The 26628-nt window shown below is 41.0% G+C and overlaps 1 protein-coding gene across 5 annotated transcripts; it reads right to left on the bottom strand.

Moving 5' to 3' along the window:
- Window positions 1–206: 206 nt before the first annotated feature.
- On the bottom strand, window positions 207–26628 carry LOC143416640 (uncharacterized). Of its 5 annotated transcripts, XM_076882081.1 has the most exons (4): window positions 25828–26628; window positions 21602–21699; window positions 8088–8193; window positions 207–5110 (listed from the first exon to the last, which is right to left on the bottom strand). In XM_076882081.1, the coding sequence occupies exons 3-4, from the start codon at window positions 8103–8105 to the stop codon at window positions 3569–3571; spliced, it is 1560 nt and encodes a 519-aa protein (XP_076738196.1). In that variant the 5' UTR covers window positions 8106–8193; window positions 21602–21699; window positions 25828–26628; the 3' UTR covers window positions 207–3568. The 5 variants fall into 5 exon arrangements, 3 of the variants coding, with proteins under 3 accessions (XP_076738196.1, XP_076738197.1, XP_076738198.1); XM_076882082.1 differs by lacking the exon at window positions 21602–21699; XM_076882083.1 differs by lacking the exon at window positions 25828–26628 and having other exon boundaries at window positions 21602–22056.

The following is a 26628-nucleotide window of genomic DNA, read 5'->3' as shown; positions in this document are numbered from 1 at the left end:
CAGCAAAGAAATTAGACTGTTTCTTTTGAAAAATGTTGGGAAAGAACAAATCAAGATCAAAAATCAAGATTCAGTTAAACAACAATTATAACTAAACAATTTGAGATAATGTTAGTTTCCATTAACATTAAATCAGGTTACTGAATTGGCAAACACCTTCCTATTAACATTACCCATTTTACCCCAATAACTAAAGAAATTAGCACTTGCAGGTCAAAACCTTTATTCAAGAGATGCAAAAATAACATTGATACAGTGACTGTCAAAAATTACAGCACTGATCATACTGTGACATGTTGGTTCAAAACAGCACACTTAGAAATATTCAACGTTCTTTACTTCAACTGAATGAAACTGAAAACACCATTTCACACGACCCATATGGGATATTTAGACTGTTCACGCTACATCTCTTCACTAGTAAAAGAAAGAAAAAATACAAAGAGAAATTTAAAAATGCTGCCAAAATGCTGCACAGAGCAAAAGGAAAAACAAACAACAACAAAAAAATGGCCCTGTCCTCATGGCAGTTGCAGTATATATAAAAATGAACCCTGCGATCTGTTCCTGGAATTGAGCTTCAAAAATGCAGCAGAACAAGTGTGAGATTTAAATGTCTTCTCACCTAGAGCTGATCACCTTTCATGCATAACAGTGAGCTTTCCTTGCAGGAGCAGTTTTGTCTTAGTTGTGAGCTTTTCTTGTACCGGACTCTGCGTAAAAGGGTAGAGTGGAGACCATAATAAAGTGAATTACAGTAATCTAGTCTTGACGTAACAAAGGCATGGATAAGCTTTTCCAAGTCATTGTGCGGGATGTAGTGTTTGGCCCTGGAAATAAGGCGAAGTTGGTAGAAACTAGATCTGACGACAGCAGATACTTGTTTATCAAGTTTAAATGAGCTGTCAAGTAGCACACCCAGATTCCTAACAGTGTCAGGGAAAGAACTAGTGAGAAAACCAAAAGCATCATGAAGTTTGGCACGAAGAGCGTCACTGCCAAAGATCATAATTTCAGTTTTCTTATCGTTAAGGTTAAGAAAATTTGCCAGAAGCCATTGCTTGACCTCACACATGCACTCTCGAAAGTTACTCACGGACATAGCTAGATCATCATTCAGCTCAAAATAGATCTGGATGTCATCGGCATAATAGTGAAAGGCAATGTAGTATTTCTCAAAAATGACACTTAAAGGAAGCATATACAGTGAGAACAGGGTAGGGCCTAGCACAGATCCCTGGGGGACACCACAGCAAACAGGTACAGCGGAGGAGGAGGAGGTGGCCAAGTGAACCGAAGAGAGCCGATCGGAGAGGTAAGATTTAAACCAATCCAAGGCAGCGCCCTTGATGCCTACAGTGTGCTCTAGTCTCGCCAATAGTATGTTATGGTCAACCATGTCATCAGAACCAACCACGACGCAAGAGGAACACTGATGACGTGCAACCCCATGACCCAATCTGGGGCAGTGATGTACCAGCGGAGTTCAAGTTGTGGACCACCGGACAGAAGGTCCTGCACTCACTGTTCCCATGGGTCGGAACTGGAAAAAACACGTTAAGAATTGAGACTCTTGACTACCGATTTGGACTTTTCCTGAACAGCTCAACAAAGATAAATAAGGCTCAGAATGAGGAAATCGACGCGATCAGAATAGTGGTGATGCAACACAGGGTCGCCCTGGACATGATTCTCGCTGAGAGAGGGGGCCTCTGTGTCTTATTCAACACCACTTGTTGCACCTATATCCCGGACAACGTGCACTCCTTGACCATGACCACCGCCCTAGACAAGTTGCGACAACTGAGTAATGTGCAGCAACAAGACTATGTCACGAACAATGAGGACTGGCTGACCTGGCTGCTGAGTGGCAGCTGGAAGACCCTCGTGATAAAAGGACTCGTACTGATAGGAGTTCTGCTTCTATTATTATGCTTGTTTTCTACATGTATCCTACCATGCATAAGATCCATGATTGACAAAATGGTACAGGCCACAGTAATTACCTATGTTGGACTGCCACTAGAAGATGAACCGGATGAAGAAGATTTAGTATAGAAACACACACACACATACTGAATGATGCTACAATTGAAAATGTTATAAGCAAGTGATTGTTGGCTGATAATAAAGTATGATTAAGTGAAAAATATTAACATCAGGAGGGGATGTTAAAGAAGAAACACTTTTATGAGTTTTATGTTGCATTAAAGTACATGTTCATATTTTACTCTTAATAGGAAAAGAACAAAATGTACTACTCGCTCTGTTTATAGAAAGAGGAAGTTCACCCTATGATATTTATACGAACTTAGACACACACACACACACACACACACACACACACACACATATGCAAAATTAGAGGAAACTGCTATGCTTGTTTCACCCTGCTATAAATAATAAACGACTACTGCAGCTCGGTGTGAGTCCTCTCTGAGCCCTCACCCGTGCAGCAGGTTAACCGTCTCCAAGTGTCTCAGTGTTGTTTATTCACCTAACTGTTTGATAACTGTAAATCTCTGACAACAGTTTATTTGTACCATCTTCACGTGAACACATTCAAGAACATCACAGATGAAGAAACATTAAAAACTTCCACACTACATGAAGCAAGAAAAATAGTTTATTCCTTTATGTAGAAAAAACAGAAACATCAAACATCTCCAAGACTCTGTTTGAAAGAACTAAAAACCTTTGTTCTCATGGTTGTGGAGCAGGGAAATTATTTTACTGCTATTGTTAAATTATCATCATTATTACCATTGCATTAATAATATAATCTGGAGTTTATATTGCGTTTAGAGGTTTAAACAGTGTGTCTTTCAGAAAGGCTAAAAGTAACAGGACAGGAAACAGGCTTGGAGAGTTTTGCAGAAGTGAAAGTTATTTTGAGCAGCAGGCTAAGACGAGGCTTTAACAATGTAACAGATAGCTTTAAGAAGGCCTTAAGCAGTTATGACTATTTTATACACAATGCATATCTGTGCTTATTAAAGAGTTGGAGCTCGGTCAATTAATTGGGGGTCGGAAGCTTTCTACAGTGATCACTGGTTTTGATCACTCAGTACGAGAGAGCACTCCTAAGTCACTCTTTTAAAACTACTTTAATCACTTTTTGTTTACATAACTCACTCCCTTTGTCATATGGCTTCTTCTATTCCTCAATTACAAACTCAAATGCATTTTATTAAACATTCACACCATTGTATCATTCATACAAAATAGCAAGCTGTTCTTCATTGCATATGTTTGTGTTCTTAGCCAGGTTTAATGTGTCTATGCATTAAACTCCAAGAGCTTGTCTTGTCTTTATAAGGTTAATGCATTTTCTGTTTGTGTATGTGAATTTGCATATGTTGCTTTTGCAGTGTGTCATTTTAAAGGTTAAACATGAGTTTCCAAAACGTTTTGCTGGAGAACAATGAACTATTTGACTGAGTTTCAATCATTTACAGACGAGCAAAACCAGGACAGAGAAAAAAGGACAAAACTGACTCAGTAAAACAACAGAAAAGAAGATCCCATGTAGATCTGTATTATGTAGAAGTTCAGCCCAGCAACCAGTTCAGTTCAACACAAGTTTAAATGATTCTATCTGAACTCTGTGGAGCCTGATCTCAAGCTTTTTGAGTCCGACACAGAAACCAGAGGATCTTTCTGTGTCTTCAGATTCACTGTGATCCAGTGATGGGAGTGATTTCAGCCCTGAGTGATCGCGCTGATGTTTGCACAGAGCAGACAATGAGGTGAATGTTTGGGCACTTTGGTAACAGTGAAACAGTTTATTAGTAACGTGGGATCGTTTGTGTGCAGAGTATGAACTGAGATTCCTGAAGCTCTTGTCACACTGATCACAGCTGTAGTTTCCTTCCATGTGTGCACGTTCATGAATGTTACGATGACCTGACTGTGAGAAGCTTCTGTCACAGTGTCTGCACTTGTAGAGTCTCTTTCTGGTGTGGATCTGTTGGTGTCGTCTCAAGTGATGTGGACATTTAAAAGTCTTCTCACACAGGTCACATCGATAAGGTCTCTCCTCAGTGTGGGTAAATATGTGTTGTTGTAAGTGTGCGTATTTTGTAAAGTATTTGCCACACTGTTCACAGCAGTACACATCATGTCTGGTGTGAATGCGTAGGTGTGTATTTCGGTACCCTCTCTGGCTGAAAGTTTTTCCACAGATGTCACAGCTGTATGGCTTAATTCCAGAGTGGGTAACTAGATGACTCTGCAAGCTGCTACTGCGAGTAAAAGCTCTGCCACACTGATCACAGCTGTACGCTTTAACTCCACTGTGGATGAGTTGGTGTGTTTTTAGGGAACCCTTCAAGGAAAAAGACTTTCCACACAAGTCACAGCTGAACGGTCTCTCTCCAGTGTGGATGACCTGATGCTGTTTTAGTGAAGCCTTCAGAGTAAACTCCATCCCACACTCGTCACAGCTGTATGGCTTAATTCCAGAGTGGGTAACTAGATGACTCTGTAAGTTTCTACTGTGAGTAAAAGCTCTGCCACACTGATCACAGCTGTATGGCTTAATTCCAGAGTGGGTAACTAGATGCCTCTGTAAGTTGCTACTGTGAGTAAAAGCTCTGCCACACTGATCACAGCTGTACGCTTTAACTCCACTGTGGATGAGTTGGTGTGTTTTTAGGGAACCCTTCAAGGAAAAAGACTTTCCACACAAGTCACAGCTGAACGGTCTCTCTCCAGTGTGGATGACCTGATGCTGTTTTAGTTTAGCCTTCTCAGTAAACTCCTTCCCACACTCGTCACAGCTGTATGGCTTAATTCCAGAGTGGGTAACTAGATGCCTCTGTAAGTTGCTACTGTGAGTAAAAGCTCTGCCACACTGATCACAGCTGTACGCTTTAACTCCACTGTGGATGAGTTGGTGTTTTTTTAGGGAACCCTTCAAGGAAAAAGACTTTCCACACAAGTCACAGCTGAACGGTCTCTCTCCAGTGTGGATGACCTGATGCCGTTTTAGTGAAGCCCTCACAGTAAAACCCATCCCACACTCGTCACAGGTGTGTTTTTTCTCTCCCTTTCTTCTGTGAGGTTTGTCGGCCTCCTGAGAGCGCTGACTTCTGGCTCCATGTTGGTCCTGCAGTGACAGAGATACAAACAGAGGCAGTGAGTGAAATGCAGTCGTGGAACAAACTCAACCTTCAAACTCCATTAACACTAGTTTTAAACCTGAAGGTGGAGCGTGGCACCAAACACCTCAAAGGTCTCTTATCCCCACCTGCTGGTAGTTCTAACACATTACATCCAACCTGCTGTTAAAGATAATTCATGACTGTTCAAACACTAAAATCATGCCCATCCCTCCTGATTGTGTACTATTAGATTATTCTGTTATTATATGTTACCTTATATATGTAATCAAAGTAGTTGAATTAGAATACTGCTGTAGATCACATTATACCCTTTAATATAGAGTGTGTGAGCTGTATGTAGTGTAGTTCTCATTATACTTTTGAGTTAACAGAACATATTCACATATTAGTTCATTAGATAAATGTGCATCACTCTGTATCCTTGATCTGCTGGGAATGTGTTACACTGTTTTCTTGACATGCTTAATTGTTGAATCATGAAGAGAAGGTTGTAAGCAGGAGACTCTGTGTCTAAAGACAGGGGAGATAGATAGACCACATTCCATACCCCCACCTTACAGAACGCAGAGAAACAACTGCCGAGGTCATAACTTAGGCGCTGTAACAGAGAAAAAATGTGATGTTTTGGCTTTTATGACTAGCTGGGGGCCACTAGAGACTATAAAAAGCTGAGCAACCCGTCACCATTTTGAGACATGTGCCTGACCCTCTGGTAGCATCTCTCCCGTCCGGACGTTGTAATGCTCTGACTGTTGAATTGTATGGAAATAAATGATTGTTGATTGAGCATTGATACACCGAGTATTGTCCCTCCTTCAGCCCAAAGATTCAAAGAATTCACACACACACACACACACACACACACACACACACACACACACACACACACACACACACTATTTTTTATTTTAAGTCTTCATTGAAGTTTTGAATAATTCTCTAATTTTTTAAGGCAACTTATTCCACTTAAAAGTTGCTCTAAATGTAACAGTTTTACAAAATGTTACTTTTAACTCGAGCATTTACTAAATTGCAGCTTGTTGAAAACTGTAATATGATGATGTATTTCATCTGGATACTGCAGCTGAGCAGAATAAATGTGGTGTGTGTTACTAGTGCATTAATGACATCTTTCATAATGAAGAAGTGATACACAAAGAGCATTTCATAGCCATTGTCGGCAGAGTTATGTGACATTAGTGATGTTTGTACTTTCAGCGTTAACTTGGTTTTAAAGCCTTTAAAATATACGCCGTTCAATAGTCGACCTTAATCTGACAGAGAATGTGATGATTTCGTGGATAATTAAAGTCAGTCATATATCCACAAACACAACAAGCTGAAAGTCAGTGATGCTGCTCGGTTTGCAGTCCTGAACATCACGGCACAAGCAGGATCCACTGCACTGTTAATGTTAGCTGTGTTATATTGCTGCCTCTGTTCGCTGGTGTCGAGCCAAACGCACTTTAACGTGTGTTTGAACGAGCTGACGGTTCACTCGTTAAGCTGAAAGCTGTTTTTGTTGCATCATATTGCTGTAACTGTTTATATGCTTTATATATTCTGAGCTAAGTTGATCTATAGTGTTACATCATATTCTATAAGGATGTTATGTGTTTGTAGACTTTCTGCCCAGTTTGACCCATTTAGCAGAAGTCAGCCTGTTTAAGGCTCTGATATCTATTCTGTGTGACTTACAGCAGTTATGACATGGTCTGATTTTCTCACCCAATAAAGGAATATTTCATATATCAGTCTACTCTTCATTCTATCAGACACAGTTATCACAGCTCCTGCATTTGCTTTTTACACATATATGTAAGCATTGAGCCAAATGTAATAATGCCAACATACTGAAGTAACAACATTTGTCTCTTATATATGATACATCTGTATACACACTGTCACAGATACTTGTCTGTGAGTGAAGTGATTAATATAATAACTATAATATTGGCCATATTATATTTACATTACCACAGTGAGATGACTTTAGTCTCATGAACAACATCAGCTAATTGTTATTTACAGCTAATCTTAAACAACTGTTCAGCACAGAAATGAAGCCCAACAATCATGTTTCAGTCCTGTGGTCTCAGCCTCAGATACTCATCAAATCACACAGAGCTCATGTAGAAACAAATGAACTAAATATGTTCTCCTTCATTTCTGTCAAACAAAGCTGTATGAAACGTTTCCAGCTGTTAGTATCATGGTTGCTAGGCAACCTGGGCAGCGCGATGGAGGCTAGACGTCCCATTTCACGAGCCTACGAGCCTCGCACTTCGGCCTTAGCGGTCTTTGAGTACGCGGCCCTTGAGGACTTTAAAGCTGCAGAACCTGAATCGGGATACAGCCATGATGATCTCCAGCCTCGTGCTCGCCAACATTCTCACCTGAGTTAAGAAGACGATCACTGAAATGGTCTCAGCAGGTCCTTTGATGACAGCAATGAAATGCAGTGGTAAGGCTTTTTGGGGATTAAGTTCGTTTTCATGGCAGAGAAGGACGATGCAGTTCATCTGATCACTCCTCATAACATTCTGGAGTGCAGGCAAAATGCTATTATAAAAACTTAAGCAGCAACTTCTCCAGGTTCCAATATTTATGCAATTCTCAAACCTTTTGGCCACGACTGTATAACCTCTTCTGAAGTTTAGTGGATATTATACATGGTTATGCTCAGGATGTGTCGGCCAGTTTCCACTGGAAACGCCTTTTGGTTAAACTGTCAGCGAGGAATTTGCATTTGCACTGTTACATTTTTATATAACTTTAATGCACATAAACAACAGCTGCTTGTTTCAGTGAAAATACATTGATGGGTTTTTAATAAAGTTGTGCAGCTGTAAAGTATTTTGTCTGGTGTCAATTCTATCGTCAGCTACATCGTTATGGCAAATGTTCAAATGTATATGGTGATAAATATCTTTGGTCATATGGTCCTGCTCTGTCTGTCACCTTCTGTGTTGAGCTCATCGTTTCCTCTGTAGTGGCTGAGCTGAGTCCAAGTAGCTGAAAATGTTCCTCTGCTGCTCCGTCAGACTCTCCTCCTCCTGCTGATCAGCTGGGACACAAAACAGATCTTTGTTAGGCTCCACACTGCACTGAAGAGTCAAAGTGTCTCATATGTTCATCTGACAAGTAAAAGAACACATTTTTGTTTCCCGAGGTGGGCAACTTGTTGGAAACAAACACAAAAGGTTTGAGCACTGATACCTGCCATTGCTGCCATTGAAAGATGCAACGCCAGCAATGTGGATTGTCAAGACTCAAACCAATCATCAAGCAAAGACAACAGGGATCATTTGTTTCTCTTTATTTAGCATTCACAGCATTTGTAGTTGCCTTCTGTGCAGGGGAAGTCCACGCACACTGTGTGGTACCGCCATCCGCAGAAGGTGCATTCAACCTCTGTAAGAGAAACGAGATTGTCTGAGACTGAAATGATATTCACTAAAGAAGTGGTGATTTGTAAAACTTCACATTTTGATCCGGGACGTACTCTGCATGAAAACAAGCGCTCACTCTTCCTGCTCAACAAATGACAAGGGCGGAGCCTTATACCACGTGATACAGAAGCTGTGCCGTGTGATGCTAAAATTAGCAGGGAAACAACAACGGAGAGCACGTCAGGGATGACGAGAAAGTGACAGGAGAAAATCCGTCCCGGTCAACCACCCAAACATCAATAACGGGAACCTTATACAGCGCTTCCCTATACATGTCGAACTCCCGCAGGCACAAAGACATTACGGAGGCTATCACTTATCACCTGACCAAAGATATGGCTCCATCAACACTGTGCAAAACGAGGGATTTAGGAAAACGATCAACACCCTAGACAAACGCTACACAGTGCCGTCCCGCAACTATTTTTCTATTGTCGCACTACCTGCTCTGTACACGCAGCGCCGAGCAACGGTGGAGACGGAATTTCAAGCAGGACAACATTTTGCTGCAACAACAAAACGTGAGACATTTGTTGTTTTATGTTTATTTATTGTTATGAGAGAATCATGATCTCAATTCTAAGCCAAAAAATCGTGATTCTCATTTTATGCAAAATCGTGCAGCCCTAACATTAACACAAAACTATTGTTTCACCAGAGAAACACACATGAAGAGAGAGAGAGAGACAATAACAGCTACCAAACAGTTGTCATAATTCGTCACACAATGAGAAAAGGACAAATCAACAAGTAACAATGACTAATTAATATTAAAATCTGTAACATAATGTATTGTTTGGAGTTTAGTCTGATTGGTTCAGGATGAGCTGCCATTATCCAATCACACGTCTGCTTACCTGCATCTTTTCTCTTTTTTCTAACCTGAGCACCTGATGGCTTTGAACTTTTGTTGTCCATCTTCCATTGGTTTGAATTTTGCGCTCCAGTACAAACACAAATCCCCCAACCCGAGGATCAGCACAATTAACCTAACAGCAGGCACGTGCAGAGGGGGGGGGCTAGAGGGGCTTGAGCACCCGCCCCTTTCCTGATGGGTGCCCAAGGTGCCCTTTTGTTGAGGCAACTTTTTTTTTTTAAATTATTATTATTATTTTTTTAATGTGTGTGTGCGTGCGGAGTCCTGTCTGTGCCCCTCAACAATAATATTTAACTATTAATCACAGTTTTGCTAAATAAAAGGATCTGGCTTGCATCAGTCACATGATCACATTTAACCAATGGTCGCCCTTGACGGCAGAACGCGCTGGTTACGAGCCGGGAACGAGCTCACAAAGAGCACGCGCATTTTTAGCAATCCGGAGCTGTAGGAGAAACACAAGTTAACTCAGAGACACAGACTGATGCGACAAAACCAGTAAGTAGGTGTACAGCGCACACTGTAGTGTGTAGCACCCAGGAGTATTAGCTTATTACATACACGTTGGTAAGCTGTCTTGTTGCAACTGACGAACTGAAACAAACGAGTGTGCTGTGTGTGCAACAGCGCGACAAACATTACCTGTCCTTTTATTAACTGCACAGATAGTGCTGGTCACAGCTGCTGGCTACCTCTGTAAGGCTGTCATGGGTCTGTAGCTCTGTCACCGTTTTAGGGAACATATTTAGTTTTAAAGTAAGTTTCCGGGCTTTTCCTGCCTTTCTGGAGGGATTATATTTCACTAAAAACGATCTAATATGCATGTCCACATAATTATGCATTATTATAATTATAATATATTAAAAACACACGCTGTATTTTAAAGAACATACATTAAGAAGCAGATTATATTAGATTTATATTTTAAATAAGACAAAAGTTGGATGTTACAGCAGTAAAATGATTGTATCTCTACAGTTTAAACATGTAACAAGCTTTGCCATGCACAGAGTGGATAGTGAAACAAATGGAATCATCATAAATACATTATTTCATATTTATTACTTCCCCCTCCTCTTTGCTTTATTAGTGTAGCTCTAGTAATAAATAATAACACAAAGTGTCATTGAAAGTGGATCACTCTTTAATTTACTTAATGACATAGCTGTGTTCATCAAGGAGTCCTATCACAGGGTTAATCTGTGGGAGAAACAAACCGAAAACACAAGACACAGACGCCTCAGTCCAATAGGTGAGACATGGTGGTGGGCCAAGCATGATGCCCTCCAGAAAATCTTTGGACATTTTGGAAAACCAGATGATGGCCTCTTCGTTGATGTAGTGCTGACAATGGAAGCCATTGAAAAGAGGGAAAAAGAAAAGCCAGCTGTTTGTGCCAAAGCACGAGGCTTTAAAGAGTGTCTCTTGAAGCATGAAACTGTTAACAGCACAGATATTTCTTAAGAGTGTTTGAGCAAACAACTCCTGGGTGTGTGTTAACACACCCGAAACTCTGGCTGATTGGGTCCCACACCCAATTTCACACCTTGGCTCAGGCGATTAGAGGATCATCAGGGGGTCCTTTTGTCCCTCTGTGGGGGTCACTCCCACTAGGTTTATATCTGGGACTCTCCACCATTTGACCTTAGAACTGAAGAAGCTTCTCGGATGAGAGGTGAAACGTCTTCAAGCAACTTAAAGAAGTCCAGACGCTTTTCTTTGCAAGCTCCTTTGACTACGATGACCTGGATGACTGAGAACCTTCACAGACATATGATAACTGGAGTGTGCAGCGTTTCCATGAGCAGTTTTCCTGCATCTTGACTCTTGTGTGTGGAGTGTTCATAGCATCAGCATCATGTTTTTGTTTATTTGTTTTGTTGGGTTGAAAATAATTAAATAAACATGTGATCATGCCTATGGATCATCATGGCACATATCTCCAGCCATATGATTTATTTATGCAGATGACAAAGTGAGTGTGAATGTGTCTGACATCACAGTGTTTTTGTGCACTGTGCAAAAGTAATTGCCTCTGATTGTGAGTGAGAGCGGTGATTTTGCGGATCACAAGCTATTGTAAAGGAAAAAAAAAAAGAGTGAAAAAGAGACAAATTACATTGTAGACGAAAAAAAATAATCATAGGAAAAAGGTTTCGTGTTGATCAGCCGAAAAACAACTACAATGTCATTTTCTGCTTTTAAGAAAGGATTGTTCACACAAACACACAGAGAGAGAGAGATGTGTTGATTAAGCAGTGATGATAATAATGAACATGTCTTAGTTTGTCACTTTCAGGTGAAAAGCAGACCTGAATCAATTTTCCACATGCAGCGGTCGGAAGAAAGTTATAGTTTAACATCATTGGAAACGTTCAGGCCAAGTTTCTGGCTGACTTATTTACAGCACCATGTGTTTCTCAACCTCACAAGCAAGCTCACACCTCCCTGAAGACAAGGAATGCAGCTCCAAAGAGCAATAACATGGCAGATAAAGAGACAGCAGCAAAGTCCTGAACAAAAAGTCCCAGCGAGCAGCAGCAATGTGGACAAACATCACCAGAGAAGAAGAGCAAACCCATCATCCTGACTGATCGGATGAATGGCACTGTGTTTCCAACAAGCTGCAACTTCACTATGCATGTGAAGAAAACTTTTGAGGAGAACTGAGGAGACTGTTGGAGTTTGACATTTGCCACCTGTGGAGTAAAATGGCAAGAAGAGACAGTGGAACACAGGACAAAGCTGAAGGAGAACTGCCGGCTGTGGACTGTTGAAAGAGTGAGATGACAACAGAGTGAGAGTAAGTGGAAACACAGAGGAATGCTGTTATTAAATGTGGGAAATCAAAATTTGGGTTAGCAAACCTGGGGAAAAGAAAACTGACTGCTTAAGTGGGAAAATTGTGAAGGAGTCTGAAACAAATATAAACATACAAAATCACACAAACAAGCAGAACATGAATTAACCCTACTAACAATTCCAAACACAAAATGACTCATGAAGACTCATAGCACATTAGTTAAGAAATGATTAAATAATAGCAGAGAAGTGTGTAGGAAAGGCAGCTTTTAAGAACATGCTCTGCTGGATATGCAGCTCCACAGACATGCATTAGACCTGCCTAATAACACAAACACCCATGCAATGAAAATTAGCTTGTTATCATTCATCAGTGTAAAATAGTGTCAATTTAGCAGACACTTGTTATCAAATACTGAATTTATCCTTAAAAAAAAAAAAAAAAAATTTGACTCTCTAGGTTGCAGGACAACAATTTAACCTTTGTGGGAAAAAAAAAGATCCTGGTTTGACTAACCAGTGATCAGACAATAAATTTAGTGTTAAAATGGTAAATTGGGAGAAGCTTCCTGCTTGATTGATGCAGCAAGTGATTTACTGTATGAGGGGAATTGTCTTTTGTGATACTATTTTGAACATGCTTTCCTGTTGTCCTGTCAACTTAGTGGGTTAATAGCTGATATGCAAATTAGTTGATCGGTTTTAGATTAATGAAAGGTGACTGAATTCTAGCACGAGTGAATGAGATGTGTTGGAGTTGTTGTGTTGAGTGGAGACTCTAAAACACTGAGTTTCCTGCTTTGATGTGCGAGTGAATTCTGTATCTAGATACACAACTCTGAATACGTCAGAACAAACTTCTTTTATGAAGTGCATGACAGCATGTCACATGTTTTATGATGAAGGGAAAAGGAAAATTGAATACAATAGATCTGTGGCCTAAATGAGTGAAGAGCACAGACCTGGTGATTAAACTCATAGCTAATAAGACATTAGGGTTATGTTGTGTGTTGTGCAGCTGATGGTTGATTTGGAGTGAATCTAGCTGATGATTTTTCTTCTGTTGTGAAGTCGAGCCTGCCGATTAGTATGATGGTATGATGAACCATGCTAATGGTATGATTTACCCTCCTGAGATGAGGAGTTTGTGTCATGACTTAACAAGGCCTTTTTATTTTGATACTTTCACAGTGCACTGAAAGTTTTGTTTGATAATCTGTTATTTTTCATTTTATCTTTTGAACAGGCACTGATTTTGTTTGTCTATTTCTTTTCTTTAAGCAGATCTGCACGTCAGAAATTAAAAGTGCTATACGACCTGTCGAGAACGCCGTTACAAGTGAGGTTTCTCCACATTAAAATGGGCTCAGGAGAAAGCCACTTATTTGGGCCAATTATTAAATGAATGTCCCAGCCTAAACCGGATTCAGCAAGGTAATCCGATCTAGAAGTTCTTTTTCTTTTTGAAATGACGTCATTTTGCTGGAAGTGGAAACTAAATGCGACGACAGGTTCCACTATCAGCAAAGAATGAATGAATGAATGGAAATAAAGAACAAACTGACTGACTGGTAAAAGCTGACAGGACATGACCACGACTCAAGGTTAACCTCCACCTAGACAGGACAAAAAGGTGGATGAATTTATGTGTTTTTTTTGTTACAGGAGCAGAAAGATGACAGCAACATTCGCGGTTGCATGACGATTTAATCTTTTAAATGCCATTTTTTCTGTCTGTGAATTTACTATGTGTGTGTCATTCACTAACTTGTGTTGCTCACAGACATTACTGTGAGAAAGTGTACACACCTGCGCAGCGCTAACATTTACATTTCTTTTTACAGCAGATGATTAATCATGTGTTTGATCATGTGATTTATAAGAGGATTAGTTAATGTTTTCCTACTACAGGATTTCTGGGTTTATATGTGACTGTCATTCTTTCCACAGCTAGGGTTGGCTACCTTTATGGTGTTTTTATGGTACCTCTGGAACCTGTTGACCTGTGTCTGACCTCCGTCTGACCACAGTCAATGTGTATTGCTAATGTTTGTTTCTTTGAGAATGCTGTGGAGGATTCGGCAGAAGCGGACAAGTGACATGAGTAAAACAAATATGAGGTTACTGTGTTTCTGGGAAAGTTGAATATGGGCTCTTAGCTGGCCACTTTGAGCCCATAGGGATATATGAGTGGAGTGAATTTGCTTAAGAGAAGTCACTGATTACATTAATGTTAACTGAGCACATGGGATGATCCATGTCTGAGGCAAATTAGGGAAATAATTGTAGTTTCCCGATTTGAGAAAACCTGCACATGACACTTGTCTTGCTGATGTTGAATGCTTATTACTCTTCTGATATATTGTTTATAAGAGTGAAGTTGATTTTATTGTATGCAGGCTCCTGGTGGAGCCAGTTTTTAAGACAGGGATCCTGGTTTGGTGAGTTGACGCATGGTTGTCCATGCGTCAAGAAGTGGGGTCCAGAATTAACATTAAACAATGTTTACTATTATTGTTGCAGTGATTTGTGTGATTAGCTGTTTATTTACAAGTATTAAATCTATGCAAGTGGTGCACCCATGTTCAGATGAGGCTTTGATGGCCTATTAGTGAAGTTCACTGAACTAAAGAATGTGGTTTGATGATTGTTGACATGCTCTCCAAATAGAAGTCTTTCTGAAATACAGGTGCAGCAGTGAGAAGCGAGAAACATTCCAGGCATAGCCCAGGCAGTGGTTGAGGACAAAGGTCAAGCTGTTTGGGGCCCAGCATGAGATCAGACCTTGGAGCCACAGCAAGGACCATGAAACTGCCTGCAAAATAGCGGAGAGACCCTCCTGGATTTATCAGAGCCACTACAAAGAGGTCGAGGTCCCAGGAAACCCCAGCACCCTCAAGACAGCACAATAGAGAAATCTCACACTTGGTTGTTTCGGTGGTGAGGGGGGAGTGCTGATTGAGCCCCCGTAGGGTAAGCTCGCACTTCAACCTCCAGCCTCTGATCAACTCTAGGGCAACCAAGTGCCAGGCGTGACAGCTGAATCAGCTGAACCAGGAGGAAGGCAGAGAAGCTGAGTGTTTTGAGACAGATCCAGCAGGCCCAAAATCAGGACTATCCATGACGAGAAGGAGTGCCTGAGAGGATCGTCCACAGGATGGGAGCTGAGGCCAGGAGAGAGACTTCAGGAGGATCAGAGATCATCTTCAGCAGCGTTGGGACAGGAAAACTCGAGGGATGACGGGAGCGTGCCAGGCTCCATCGACAGCGCAGAAGGAGTTCGAGGATGACATCATGATTCTGTGAAAAGCACAGGAACCAGAAGCTATGGTGGTGATGACAGCAGTTTCCTATGAACATCACCTAATGCTGTGCCACTGTACTGTGAATACGATGATACCCTGAAGACTGCTGGGATCACAACAGCAGTAAGATAACGGAACCCTGCACCCTTTCCACAGAGGTGTTTCTCTGCAGAGCGTGGACAATGAAGGAGTCACAATATCCCCCTCACAGGACGAAGGCTTGAATGAGGTGAGGGGGGTTGGTAGAGGCCATAAAACTAGAGTGCTGAGAGGTCTGCAGCTTTGGAAATAGCTGAGACCCATGTTGACAAACAACAAAACTAACTAGTATGTTTGAATGTTTATTCTACATACATTCGGACTCTGGTCCTATGGACAGTGATGGAAACAACTGGAAGAGACATTCATGACGCCCTGCAGAACTCAAACCACTCTGCAGAGAGACATGTGATTTGCACACCCAGAGAAAACACCACCAAGCTGAGATGGTTTTGAAAATGTTACTTTCTTATTTTCACTATTAAATTAACAATTTCTTTGTTTGCTTGTAGGATGCAGTTTGCCATGAGATGAGATCACTGAATGGGATAACTAGGGATGGGTATCGTTTAGGTTTTATCCGATACCGGTGCCAAATCGGTACTTTTGAAACGGTGCCAGTGCTCAAACGGTGCTCGAACCGGTGCTTAAAGAATGGAGAACACAAAATTGGTCCAAAAACCTCTCATATTCAGCTGGTTTTTTGTAAAAAGATAACAATGTTAGCCTTTTCTGCAGCTATGGGGCATATATGGTATCACTCTTAGCTGGAAGCAGTGCTTAAACAATGGAAAAAATACAAACTTTGTCCAAAAACCTCTCATATTTAGCTGTTTTCCACTTTTTCTTTGGTCGTTTTAGCTTTTTTGGCCAGGGTGAAGGGAGCATCTGCCATCAAACAAGAAGACAGCCGCATGTAGCTATGATGATGTTTGCTAGTTCACCTTACATGCATTAATGTAATAACGTGGTTAGCCTACTCAATGTAAATTACACACGAACAACATTAAGCTACTCACGCAGAGAAGAACGGCTGCTGCTGCCATCCAATACGGCGCATTTCTCGGCTTTTAAAAAAAAAAAACGCTATGCGTCGCCAGGTGTTTCATCGGATTTGAGGTGTTACCTTCTTTGACAGTATCACAGTATCAGCTTAAAGCACTTGTTGCTGCTGAGTTTGCATATTTTGCTGTGAAGTACAGCCAGACTTTTGACCGCTTTGCCTTGGGCATTTTTAATCTGTAGCTCTGCATAAAAGAACGTACGTACCTGGACCCGCCTACTATCCTCGGAAACGTAAAATGATTGGCTAGAAGTGTATCACAGCTCAGGAAAAAAAAGCACCGAAATAAAGCACCGAAATGTGCGCTGCTTTTCGGTCTGGTTACTACCGTTTATGTCAGAACCGGTGCCATCATGGCACCGGACACCGGTACCCATCCCTAGGGATAACCGCTAATACATTTGTTAAACTGTGTATTTTTTCAGTAATTTAGGGTGATTTGACATATGCTGAATATAACAATGTTTGCATTGAACCTGTCAGACATGAGGTATTCGTAACTGGGGACTTTTCAAGCATAAACGTCAATAAGGGGGGAATGTTAGATTTTGTATTGTTGATTGTCATTTATGCTTAGAAACATTTACTCATATATGCTTAGAAGTATATAATCATTGGTAGATTGAAAGGATGTCTCATCCTAAAAGAGGTCTGTATTAACTCTGTGTAGAGGGGGGTGCATACATTCCTCTGCACAGTGTCCTGGCATGGATCACACTCCCTAGGAGAGTTTATCTTTGATTTATGGTATAGCAAGCACACGTATATCTGTTTAAGTATAAGAGCCTTTTGTTAGATGGACCCAGACGTCCTGGCACCAGCTAGCACCAGAGTCTACACAGGGTCACATCTTGACCCCACACAGATCTCTCACACACACACAAATCACACACCCACATACACACACACACCCACATACACAGGCAAGGTACTCTTTGTTTGTATGTAGACGTCATATGTTAATGAACTTATGCATATTCATGTAACCTCAATAAAAGAACAGTGGTACGGGAGAACGGACGAGAGCAACTGGGGTTAAGCGAAGGGACGGCGCTTTGTCCGGTTTTCTCCCGTGCACGAGAAACATGAAGAAGCTTGCCTACTTGTGTCTTGCTTTGCAGTGTAATTATATTGTCTCCAACGTTCCAGCGGATGGGTTCAAGCTACAAACCTATCATAGGTAACGAGGTAAGTTCCATGTCTGAGTCAGAGTCGTCTGGGCAGTGTGCCATTGCGATTTCAAAAAAATTAAGCCGCTCCAGGGCACAGCGCAGTTATTGATATAGCAGTAAAAGAGTCAGTTAGGTCAGACTAGAAAGACAAAACTGCAAAAATGCGTTCAAGATTAAATTTAGAAAAACCACATATAAAATTTCGCCCAACAACTGAAATTAGACTGGAGTGATCAGAACCATGTTATTACAATAGCATGTCTGCAACACTAGAGCTCAATGCAAGATTAGTTTTAAGTCGTTTCGTTATACTGAGCCGAAGACCAGCACCAACGGTTGTAGTCGGCCAAGCTATCACTTACATGTGCTACAGTCAGTCTCAGCAGAGGGAAAGGGGAATGAAAAGCCAGCAGAAATGTTCATGTCCAGTCTCTCCACAGAAGAATTAATCCTTAGAAGACGAAACCAACAACAAATAACAAATCCACGGAGTCCATTCGCGTCGCGGAGTCAGCTTCTCTCTTTTTCTTTCTCCTAAGCGGAGCAGCGGCACACCACGGTATCCAGAAATTAGTCGGGTCCCACCTGAGCTGAGGCTGCGGCCATGGCTGGAGAAAACGTCTGAGCGTCCGCAAAACTGGGGGGGATTTCCGAGACAGTTCACGTGCTAGAAGAGAAGAATCCTCGGCGGTAGGGCTGGGCGATATGACCCAAAATTCATATCTCGATATTTTTTTTTAAAAGCCATAAAGTAAGAACAAAATGAGAGTTCTTAGTCAAAGCTGTGTCCCAGATGTCACACAGGCACTTTTATTAACATAGAGCAGATGTACATAAAATTTACTCAAAAATAAATTATGAGCATTTATTAAATAATAATGCTCCATAAATAAAAGAAAACAATGTTGTTTTTGTGCATAACAAAAAGCTCACAATTGTGCAGTCAAAATGTAAACTAAAAGACGCTGAGCATAGTAACAAAGACAGATTTCACAGCTGCTCTGTTCCCAACTTCTACTCTGTGACTGACAGCATTGAGTTTGAAATCCTCTTCGTAACCACGTCTCTGAACAGGTGCCATTTATGGTCCTTATACACAGTAGGGTAATATTACGTTGAAGCACAGTACGTATCACTCCGCGAAGGCTCCTCGGTAGCCGTAATGCGCCGACAAACTATCAAGCGGTGCAGCACCGTAGTTTACCAAAGTCGTAATAAAACATTTTTGACAGATTGCTGAGCGCTGTGCACCACATAAAATCGGTTCACGGCCATCAAACACAACCAGAATTCATACATAAGGTGCGCTGTCAACTTTTGAGAAAATGCAAGGATTTTAGGGTTAGCGCGGTTAGCTTGTTAGCATGGTTAGCTCGTTAACACGTTGACGCCGTCCAGCCCCACTCACTGGTCGATGCGCAGTAACTCGTTAACGGAGATTTGCCGTGTCCATCTTGTCGCTGCCTGCACGTGAAGCAATGGGGGAGGAGGGGGAGTTGTCTTCAGTGAAGGCGAGGCGGAGTAACGTTGCGTAGAGACAAAAGTGGACGAAAGAGAGGCAAACTTGCGGCTCCACAACTATAGTTATAACGTAACATAGACTATATCGATATAAAGGATAATGTCACATCTTATATCTCGTATAAAAATATATCGATATGTTTTAAAAACTCGATATATCGCCCAGCTCTACTCGGCGGGATGCAAAAATCGTCTGAAGTCCAAGGGGAAAAAGTTCGGGCGCCAGTTGTAACGTGCAGTGGAGATGAAGCCAGCCGCGGAGGTGTGCAGGTGGATAGCGAATGAGCAACAGCTTCTGACTTTCCAAAAAGTACTCATTTATTTACAATATCAAAAATAAAAGTGCTACCTCTACCACACATTACTAAAGAGCACACTAGTCCGCGTACACACGGGAGCATCCATTACAGGAGGAGTGCGAAGAAGAACAAAAAGGGGGTGACACCAGTCGTGAGACAGGAGGCGCCGCCATGTGGTGATACACTGCATTACAATAGCAACTGTTACAATATAAATATTGTTCTGAGAGGCTTTTTGTTGGTTGAGTCTGAAATTGATTGTATGTACAATTCATATCCTTATAAAACGGCAGAAATATGGTGTTTTATTAATAAACTTACATTCATGGCAGTGGCGTGTCTAGAAAATTTTTGTTGGGGGGGCCAGGTAGGGGCACAGATTTGGAGAAGGGTGGCAGATGTAATTGGCAGATGTTTAAAAAAAAATTCTACCAACCATTAACCATAATTCAATAATCCTGTAAACCTAATAACCGAATGCGCTTTTAACTCTTATTAGAATGAGATTTTAACCACTCCGGTGCAAAGTTTTTAGATACTGCGTTGATAAAGTACAAGAGATACAATCAGTGCTTTGTCAGTGTTTACTCAGCATTCAAGGACAGCAATATTTGCATAGTGTTTTTACTGACATATAGTGCACATATGTTTTGGGCAAAAACATTTTTTAATATTAAAATACGAACATTTGTAGCAAACAATTGACAAATTAGCCAATGCCAATGCAAAACTTTATCTGCCTGTTAAAAAAAGAAGATAATCTTCTCACAAACTGGTGTTTGATTTTGAAACAGGGAAAAAGTGGGGAAACAACTGAAAAGACTAATATTTGAATAAAACCTGAAAGCAAGTAAATACTTTCTTTGCTTCCTTATGGTAAACTTTGGTAATATTGATAAAGAACAGCACTGGCTGATGATGAAATACAGTCAGCTGGCATGGTGACACTGCCAGTATTAACCTGCAGGGCTGGACCGGTACAGAAAATCGGGCATTTTGACTAGAGTCCGGCCCACCAGGTATTAAAGCCATAAAGCCTTTGAATGAAAACAAATGCTGTTGTGACAGTGATGTACAGTTTTGTTGGTATATGTATGATTTCTATACATTTTACGTCAGATAAAAACTTTGGTTGTAAGATTTAGATAATTATTTAATAAAAGCTAGATATTTTAAATGAGAATAAGAAAGAAAAGTATTTCTTTGTGCCCCCTTTCCCTGTTAATGCCCTACCTGCCCCCTGGCAAAAATTTGCTAGATCCACCCCTGCACAGTTACCAGCTGTCAGCTACATAGAAAAGGATCCTGGTGTTATTTGCCTCTCAGAAACAGTTCATAACTTCCCTTCAACTCATTCATGTGACCTAAAAGGTAAACCTGTTTCTCCATCACCTGTTCAGCTCTGATGGTTCAGTAAGGACATCTCCTGGTTTCATCTTCATGTTTCCCTCTCACCACATATACACAAACCGACATCATGACCAGCAAAGTGGGCGATAAATAAATGAGAGAGAAAAGCCGATCAGCTGATCATTGATCAGTTTCATGATTGAAGTAGCAGCAGGAGAGAGAGGGTGAGAGAATGAGAGAAGAAGAGGCAGCTGTGCAGCGTAAAGACAGAATAACTCCAGCTTTGTGTCTTTTTCCATTCTAGCTAAAGTCCGGGACAAACTGCGTCTCTTCTCAGCTCAATACGAAACGTGTAATATTTTCTCTGAATGAGGGACCATTCCATCTTTTTAAGGAGCCGTTGGCATGAATAAAATAAAGTTCACTATCAGTAACATCATAGCACCCACCCAGCTGTATAAAAACTCCATCAAGCTGGCTAGAACGCAGTACGAGTTATTGCAACTGAGGGTAAAAAGTCAGCACAACGAAAATAAACTCCACCTAAACTTAGTTTATATCTGACCCAGATAGACTGCAGGTCATAACTTCTTACCTGAAGTTCAGTTCACCTGACACTCGGACTGGTGGCTGCCTCGGGTCTCTCCTCCTGCCTCCCCTTCCCTCATCCACCTGCTGGCCTCTGTGGAAGCCCTGCCATAGCCACCACCAAACAACTGAGTTATTTTTACACATCGACCTGCATCTTATAACTCATAACTCTTATGTTAGCTGCCCTCAGTAGCATACTGTCTGAAATATTCGACGGCTGCAAAAATTCTTTAAGTGTTATTTTTTTCCTTGGGATTCTAATTTCACTGAAGTTTACTAAACTCAACAAACTTAATATTACTTACCGGGACATTTATTCTGTCCTCATTTTCTTTCACCGAAAAATTGTTTCCTGCAGTGTTGTCCTTCGTGCTTGGCTCGCCTACCTTTGCTAACGTGATGCGCATAGCGCAGAAGCCGATGCTGCATTCACTTAGACTCGGATATCTGAGCTTCACCGTGTAAACATAATCGTACATTTGATATTTGATTGAATTTTATTGTTTTACCTTTGGGGTGGCACCTGGGGTGGCCAGTCTGGTTGGGGGGGTGGCCTGTGCCCCCCCAGGCCACCCCGCTGGACACGCCATTGATTTATGGATATAAAATAGCTAAAAGTATTAACATGCCTCAGAGAAATCACTAATAACACTAAGGGCTGGACGGATTTGATTTGCATTCTTCAAGAAGAGTGTGGTGTCATCAGCTAGCTGGCTGATGATGAGCTCCTTATCAGCTGTGCTGATTCCTTGTATAACAGGTCAAATCTCAGGGTGGAGTCTTAATCATTTTAATTGAGCTATTGCCATTCGTGTACAAGGTTTTGATAGCTTTACAGAAAAATGCCAAATTTTTCCAAAGAGTGTAAAATAAATTGATGTTCAATTGTATCAAAAGCCTTTTAAAAATCCAGGGAGAGAATGAAGCTATAGTCAGATACCAAATCAGAGTAATCAAGTAGATCTAAAACCAGTCTCATGTTCTTAGAAAGGTGTCTGTTTCTCATAAAGCCTGATTGTGTCTCATCGATAATTGTGTCCAAGAACTCTTTCATTCTGTTAGCAAGTACTAAAGCCATAATCTCATAGTCATCATTGAGCAGACAGATGGGTCTCCAATTATCAATAAGAAGTAAGTCTTTGTTTGGCTTTGGAATAAGTGTTATGAGACCCTGAGTAAGAGTAGGAGGGAGGATGTTATTCTCTACACTTCCTATGAAAAGCTGCAGTAAGACGGAGCCAGGAGATTAGAAAATGATTCATAAAACTCTGCAGTTAAACCATCTGTGCCGGGAGATTTGTTGGCCTTAAGTGCAGAAATAGGATTACAAACGTCCTCCACAGTCAGAGGGCTGTCACAGTGACTTCTATCTTCCACAACAATAGTTTTTAGGTTTTTAATATTATTGAGAAACAGCGTTGAGACACATATATATTCTACTTTTCTAAATGACTGACTATTTCAATGGAGAACCTAAATGACACGGACCCGTGTTTATTATTACATATCTCTATTTTGAATGTGACAAGTCTATCATTCCCTGTTATTCATAGGCATTAACAGAGTTTTTGGCCTTTTTTCCCTCTATAAAAGTTAATTGACTCTTTACAGTGGCCTGCTATGGTTAATAATAACATGTTCAGTCATGAGTGAAATCAAAGCTTTTCTTCACTTTAGCATTTAACATTCCCAACAATATAATGTGATACCTTAATTAAAACACAGCTAATAAAACACAATTTTCTTAATGCAAACATCAGTGACTCAACATTAGCAACCAAAGGGTTCAGTCTGCAGCTCACACTCATGTGAAGCTACAGCCTCCCCCTTTAGTCTCTGTCATCCTTCTGCTCCTGCAACAACAAAGCAAGACAAAACCTCCACCCTTCTTCTACAGGCTGGGTGAATTGTTGTGGACATTCACTAATCCTAAAGTCGGCACCGTTTTTGTCTCAGTATCAAGTCAGTTAAACTTTTAGTCGTCAGTCCGTCACAGTCCAGTCACATGCATACATCCACACACATTCATACCAGATATTGCTGATAATGGAGTCTCATGCGCAGCCTATTCGAGCCTCCATCACCAGCAAGATGACGTCATCATTTTAAAGGAAAACAGCTCCTTGTTTTTGGACTGGATTGACTGGCTGCAATCCTTTTAGGCTCAGGACTTCTCATGTGATCAATGTCCCATATAAGTGAATTTTTCCCAAGCCCATTATAATCATGGAGAAAAACACTTTGCCACTGTTTCCAGTAAGAATATTTTATAGCGCTTTAAAGTTCAACCTCTCAGGTCTGGATTAAAGAGCTGATTTGTTAAATCGGGAACTCACAAAATACCAAAATATCACCAGCGGTGGATCACACCTCTCAGATGTTCTTATCTCAGTGCACTGTAACAAAAGCACAAACAAACGCAACCAATAAAATACTAATAAAGTAACAAATACTGGGGCCCATTGCAAACATGTCCAAGCATAAAACCATCTTTCTCTCTCTTAGAGAAAGAAAACAATCCAAACCTCACTGATAAAATCAACCTAGTGTCAAGCAAAACCCAAAAATCAACCAAAACTTCACCAGAAAGTTTTTCTCCCTCCCGGGACAATATTGTGCAGGAATACAGGCACCGTAACTCCTCTTGCACTGACAAAAACATGTTGGATTTACTTGATTCAATAGTGGACACTGGTTGCACACAAAGGTTTTGCTTTGGCAGAAACTTAAACAACTGAGTTAAATCAACACAACCTTTTCATATTCAGTAAAGCTGCATGTTGTGTTCATAAAACACGATTGAAACATGTTCAGATGGAGTAAGTTGAGCTCCTGGAACATTTTAATCCTTCAATTGAAATTGAATGGGTCTACAACAACTACCATCCTCCTATCTCTATCCTGGTTGCAGCAGGGCTGGGAAATAACCCTGAAGTGATAGGTTACCAGGCAGGGTACACCCTGGACAGCTCACCAGTCTATCAGATAGAAACACACAGCCGTTTACATTCATGGATAATTTAGCCCAGGACCTTCTTACTGTGGAGCAACAGCACTAACCAGCATGCCAACAATGGAGGAAATACAGGAAAGCTATGATTTCCTGTATTTGAGGCAGAATTATTTTGTTCTTGCCCTTGACAGGTTAATCCACAATAAATAGCAACAGCATGCATGTGGTGTGTGTGTCGTTGTCTGCCTCTTATAACTCCAGTGATTTTCCTGTAGTTTGAAATCTTATGCGGTGTTGACACAATAATTTGTTGTAAACCAGGAAATTCCCAACTGTGGTAGAAAGCACAGCTTAGCCTTAGCAAATGTTCAAAGAAAAGTCGTCACTTCCTGATTTCTGCTTCACTGATAAATATTGTCACACTGGGGTTTTTGCAAATGATATCAGTGAGCACTGTGTGGCAGCTGGAGTCAGACAACTGAAGCTCCCACAATCAAGACCACAAACAGCTTTCAAAGGAGATTTGAAGCTTTTCTGGCAGCAAGCTTCATGATTTATGGGACTGTAACTGGAACAGAAACTACCTGATCACCAATGGTGAGCTGGCATGGAATTATTTTTATGACATTTTATCAAAGTTATAAATAAGCATGCCCATTAACACATAGTGAGTGAGCATGTTGTCTTCCCACACAGTGAACAGCGGATGCTAATGTTTTTGTCACTTTTTACAGAGTCAAACTCAAAGTAAGGTCAGTGCTTCCACGCTTTAAACGCTGCACGCTCACACTCTCTCCACACTCGATAGATTATCCATTGTTCATCTGCACACAGCTGCGGTTTTAGTAATGCAGTAACGCAGCATGCTTACGGGAAAGTAACAGTAATCTAATTACCTTTTTTGCAATAGTAATCCCTCACTTTACTCGTTTCTTGAAAAAAGTAATCGGATTACTGCCCATCTCTGGTTGGAGCTGTGCACTTGTGGGTTCAACCTTGTGTACACGTTTATCTTTGCTGTGTGTACTTGTACCTCTGAGTGGAAGCTGAACTCTTGAGTTCGAGTATCGAAGCATCAGCTGTGACGTTAAAGTCCAAACAGCTCGTTCATTTGACGTGCAAATGAACGAAGGTAACGCCGTTTTCATGTGGATGTGTCACTGAGACACTTTCCACATCCACAGCTCACAAAATGGGAAAACTATAGAAGTATAACAATGAAGAAGTTACTATGTTACGGGTCCCAAGGATGAAGACCTCGATGACAAATATGTTACCTGTAAAAGCAGGTGAAGAGCAGAGTAAGGAAGACACGATGCGTCTCTGCTTTCCTCCAGAACGTGTCTGAGTCTGATTTATTTCACACAAATAAATGCTATAAAACACTAAACATGAGCTTTCAATATACTGTTCAGCTGGTTCCTCATTCACATCAATTACATTTACTTATTTCACAACATCAGTGAAATATACTCTTTTTAACTGGTTCAGTTTCTCAAGTTCACACTTCTTTCCATAACAGCTACATCCTTTTATCATATCAATAAACACATCACATTGTCTTCTGCAGTGTCTTACTGGCTAAACAGTTCTATTCAATAACAGCATTGGTAAATACATTACATTTGTTCCCTCCAGTAATTTACTGGCAAAATCACTATTTAGTGCATCATGAAACACAGCTTGTTTAATCAACCCATGAATGCCTCTGTTAGCTACACAGAGTTGCTCAGAGTGCTTGTGTTACACTAGCTAATCTACTCAGTCACTTTAACAGAACTATTAACATTCACATCTCACAGAACTGATTTGATTGGAGCATTACAACACGTTTGCACAGAGCATAGGAGCGCACTGACTCTGCTTCACGAGCGCTCCACCTAACGAGCGGGCTCGCGGTGCGGTCGCGCGGGACACTCCTCTGGTTTTCTCCCGTGTTTACATATAAATAACTTTGGCGGACCGCCTTAACTCTCCCATTCACATTAACGTGGGTAACCATGGTGACAATAAACAACATTTTCGGTGCGAGCACCGTGTACCGACCTGTAAAAGCAGGTGAAGAGCAGAGTAAGGAA

The sequence above is a fragment of the Maylandia zebra genome, linkage group LG3, assembly GCF_041146795.1.
Source record: "Maylandia zebra isolate NMK-2024a linkage group LG3, Mzebra_GT3a, whole genome shotgun sequence".
Lineage (NCBI taxonomy): Eukaryota > Metazoa > Chordata > Actinopteri > Cichliformes > Cichlidae > Maylandia > Maylandia zebra.
The sequence above is the reverse complement of the archived record's forward strand: the minus strand, read 5'-3'. Positions and strand labels throughout refer to the sequence as shown.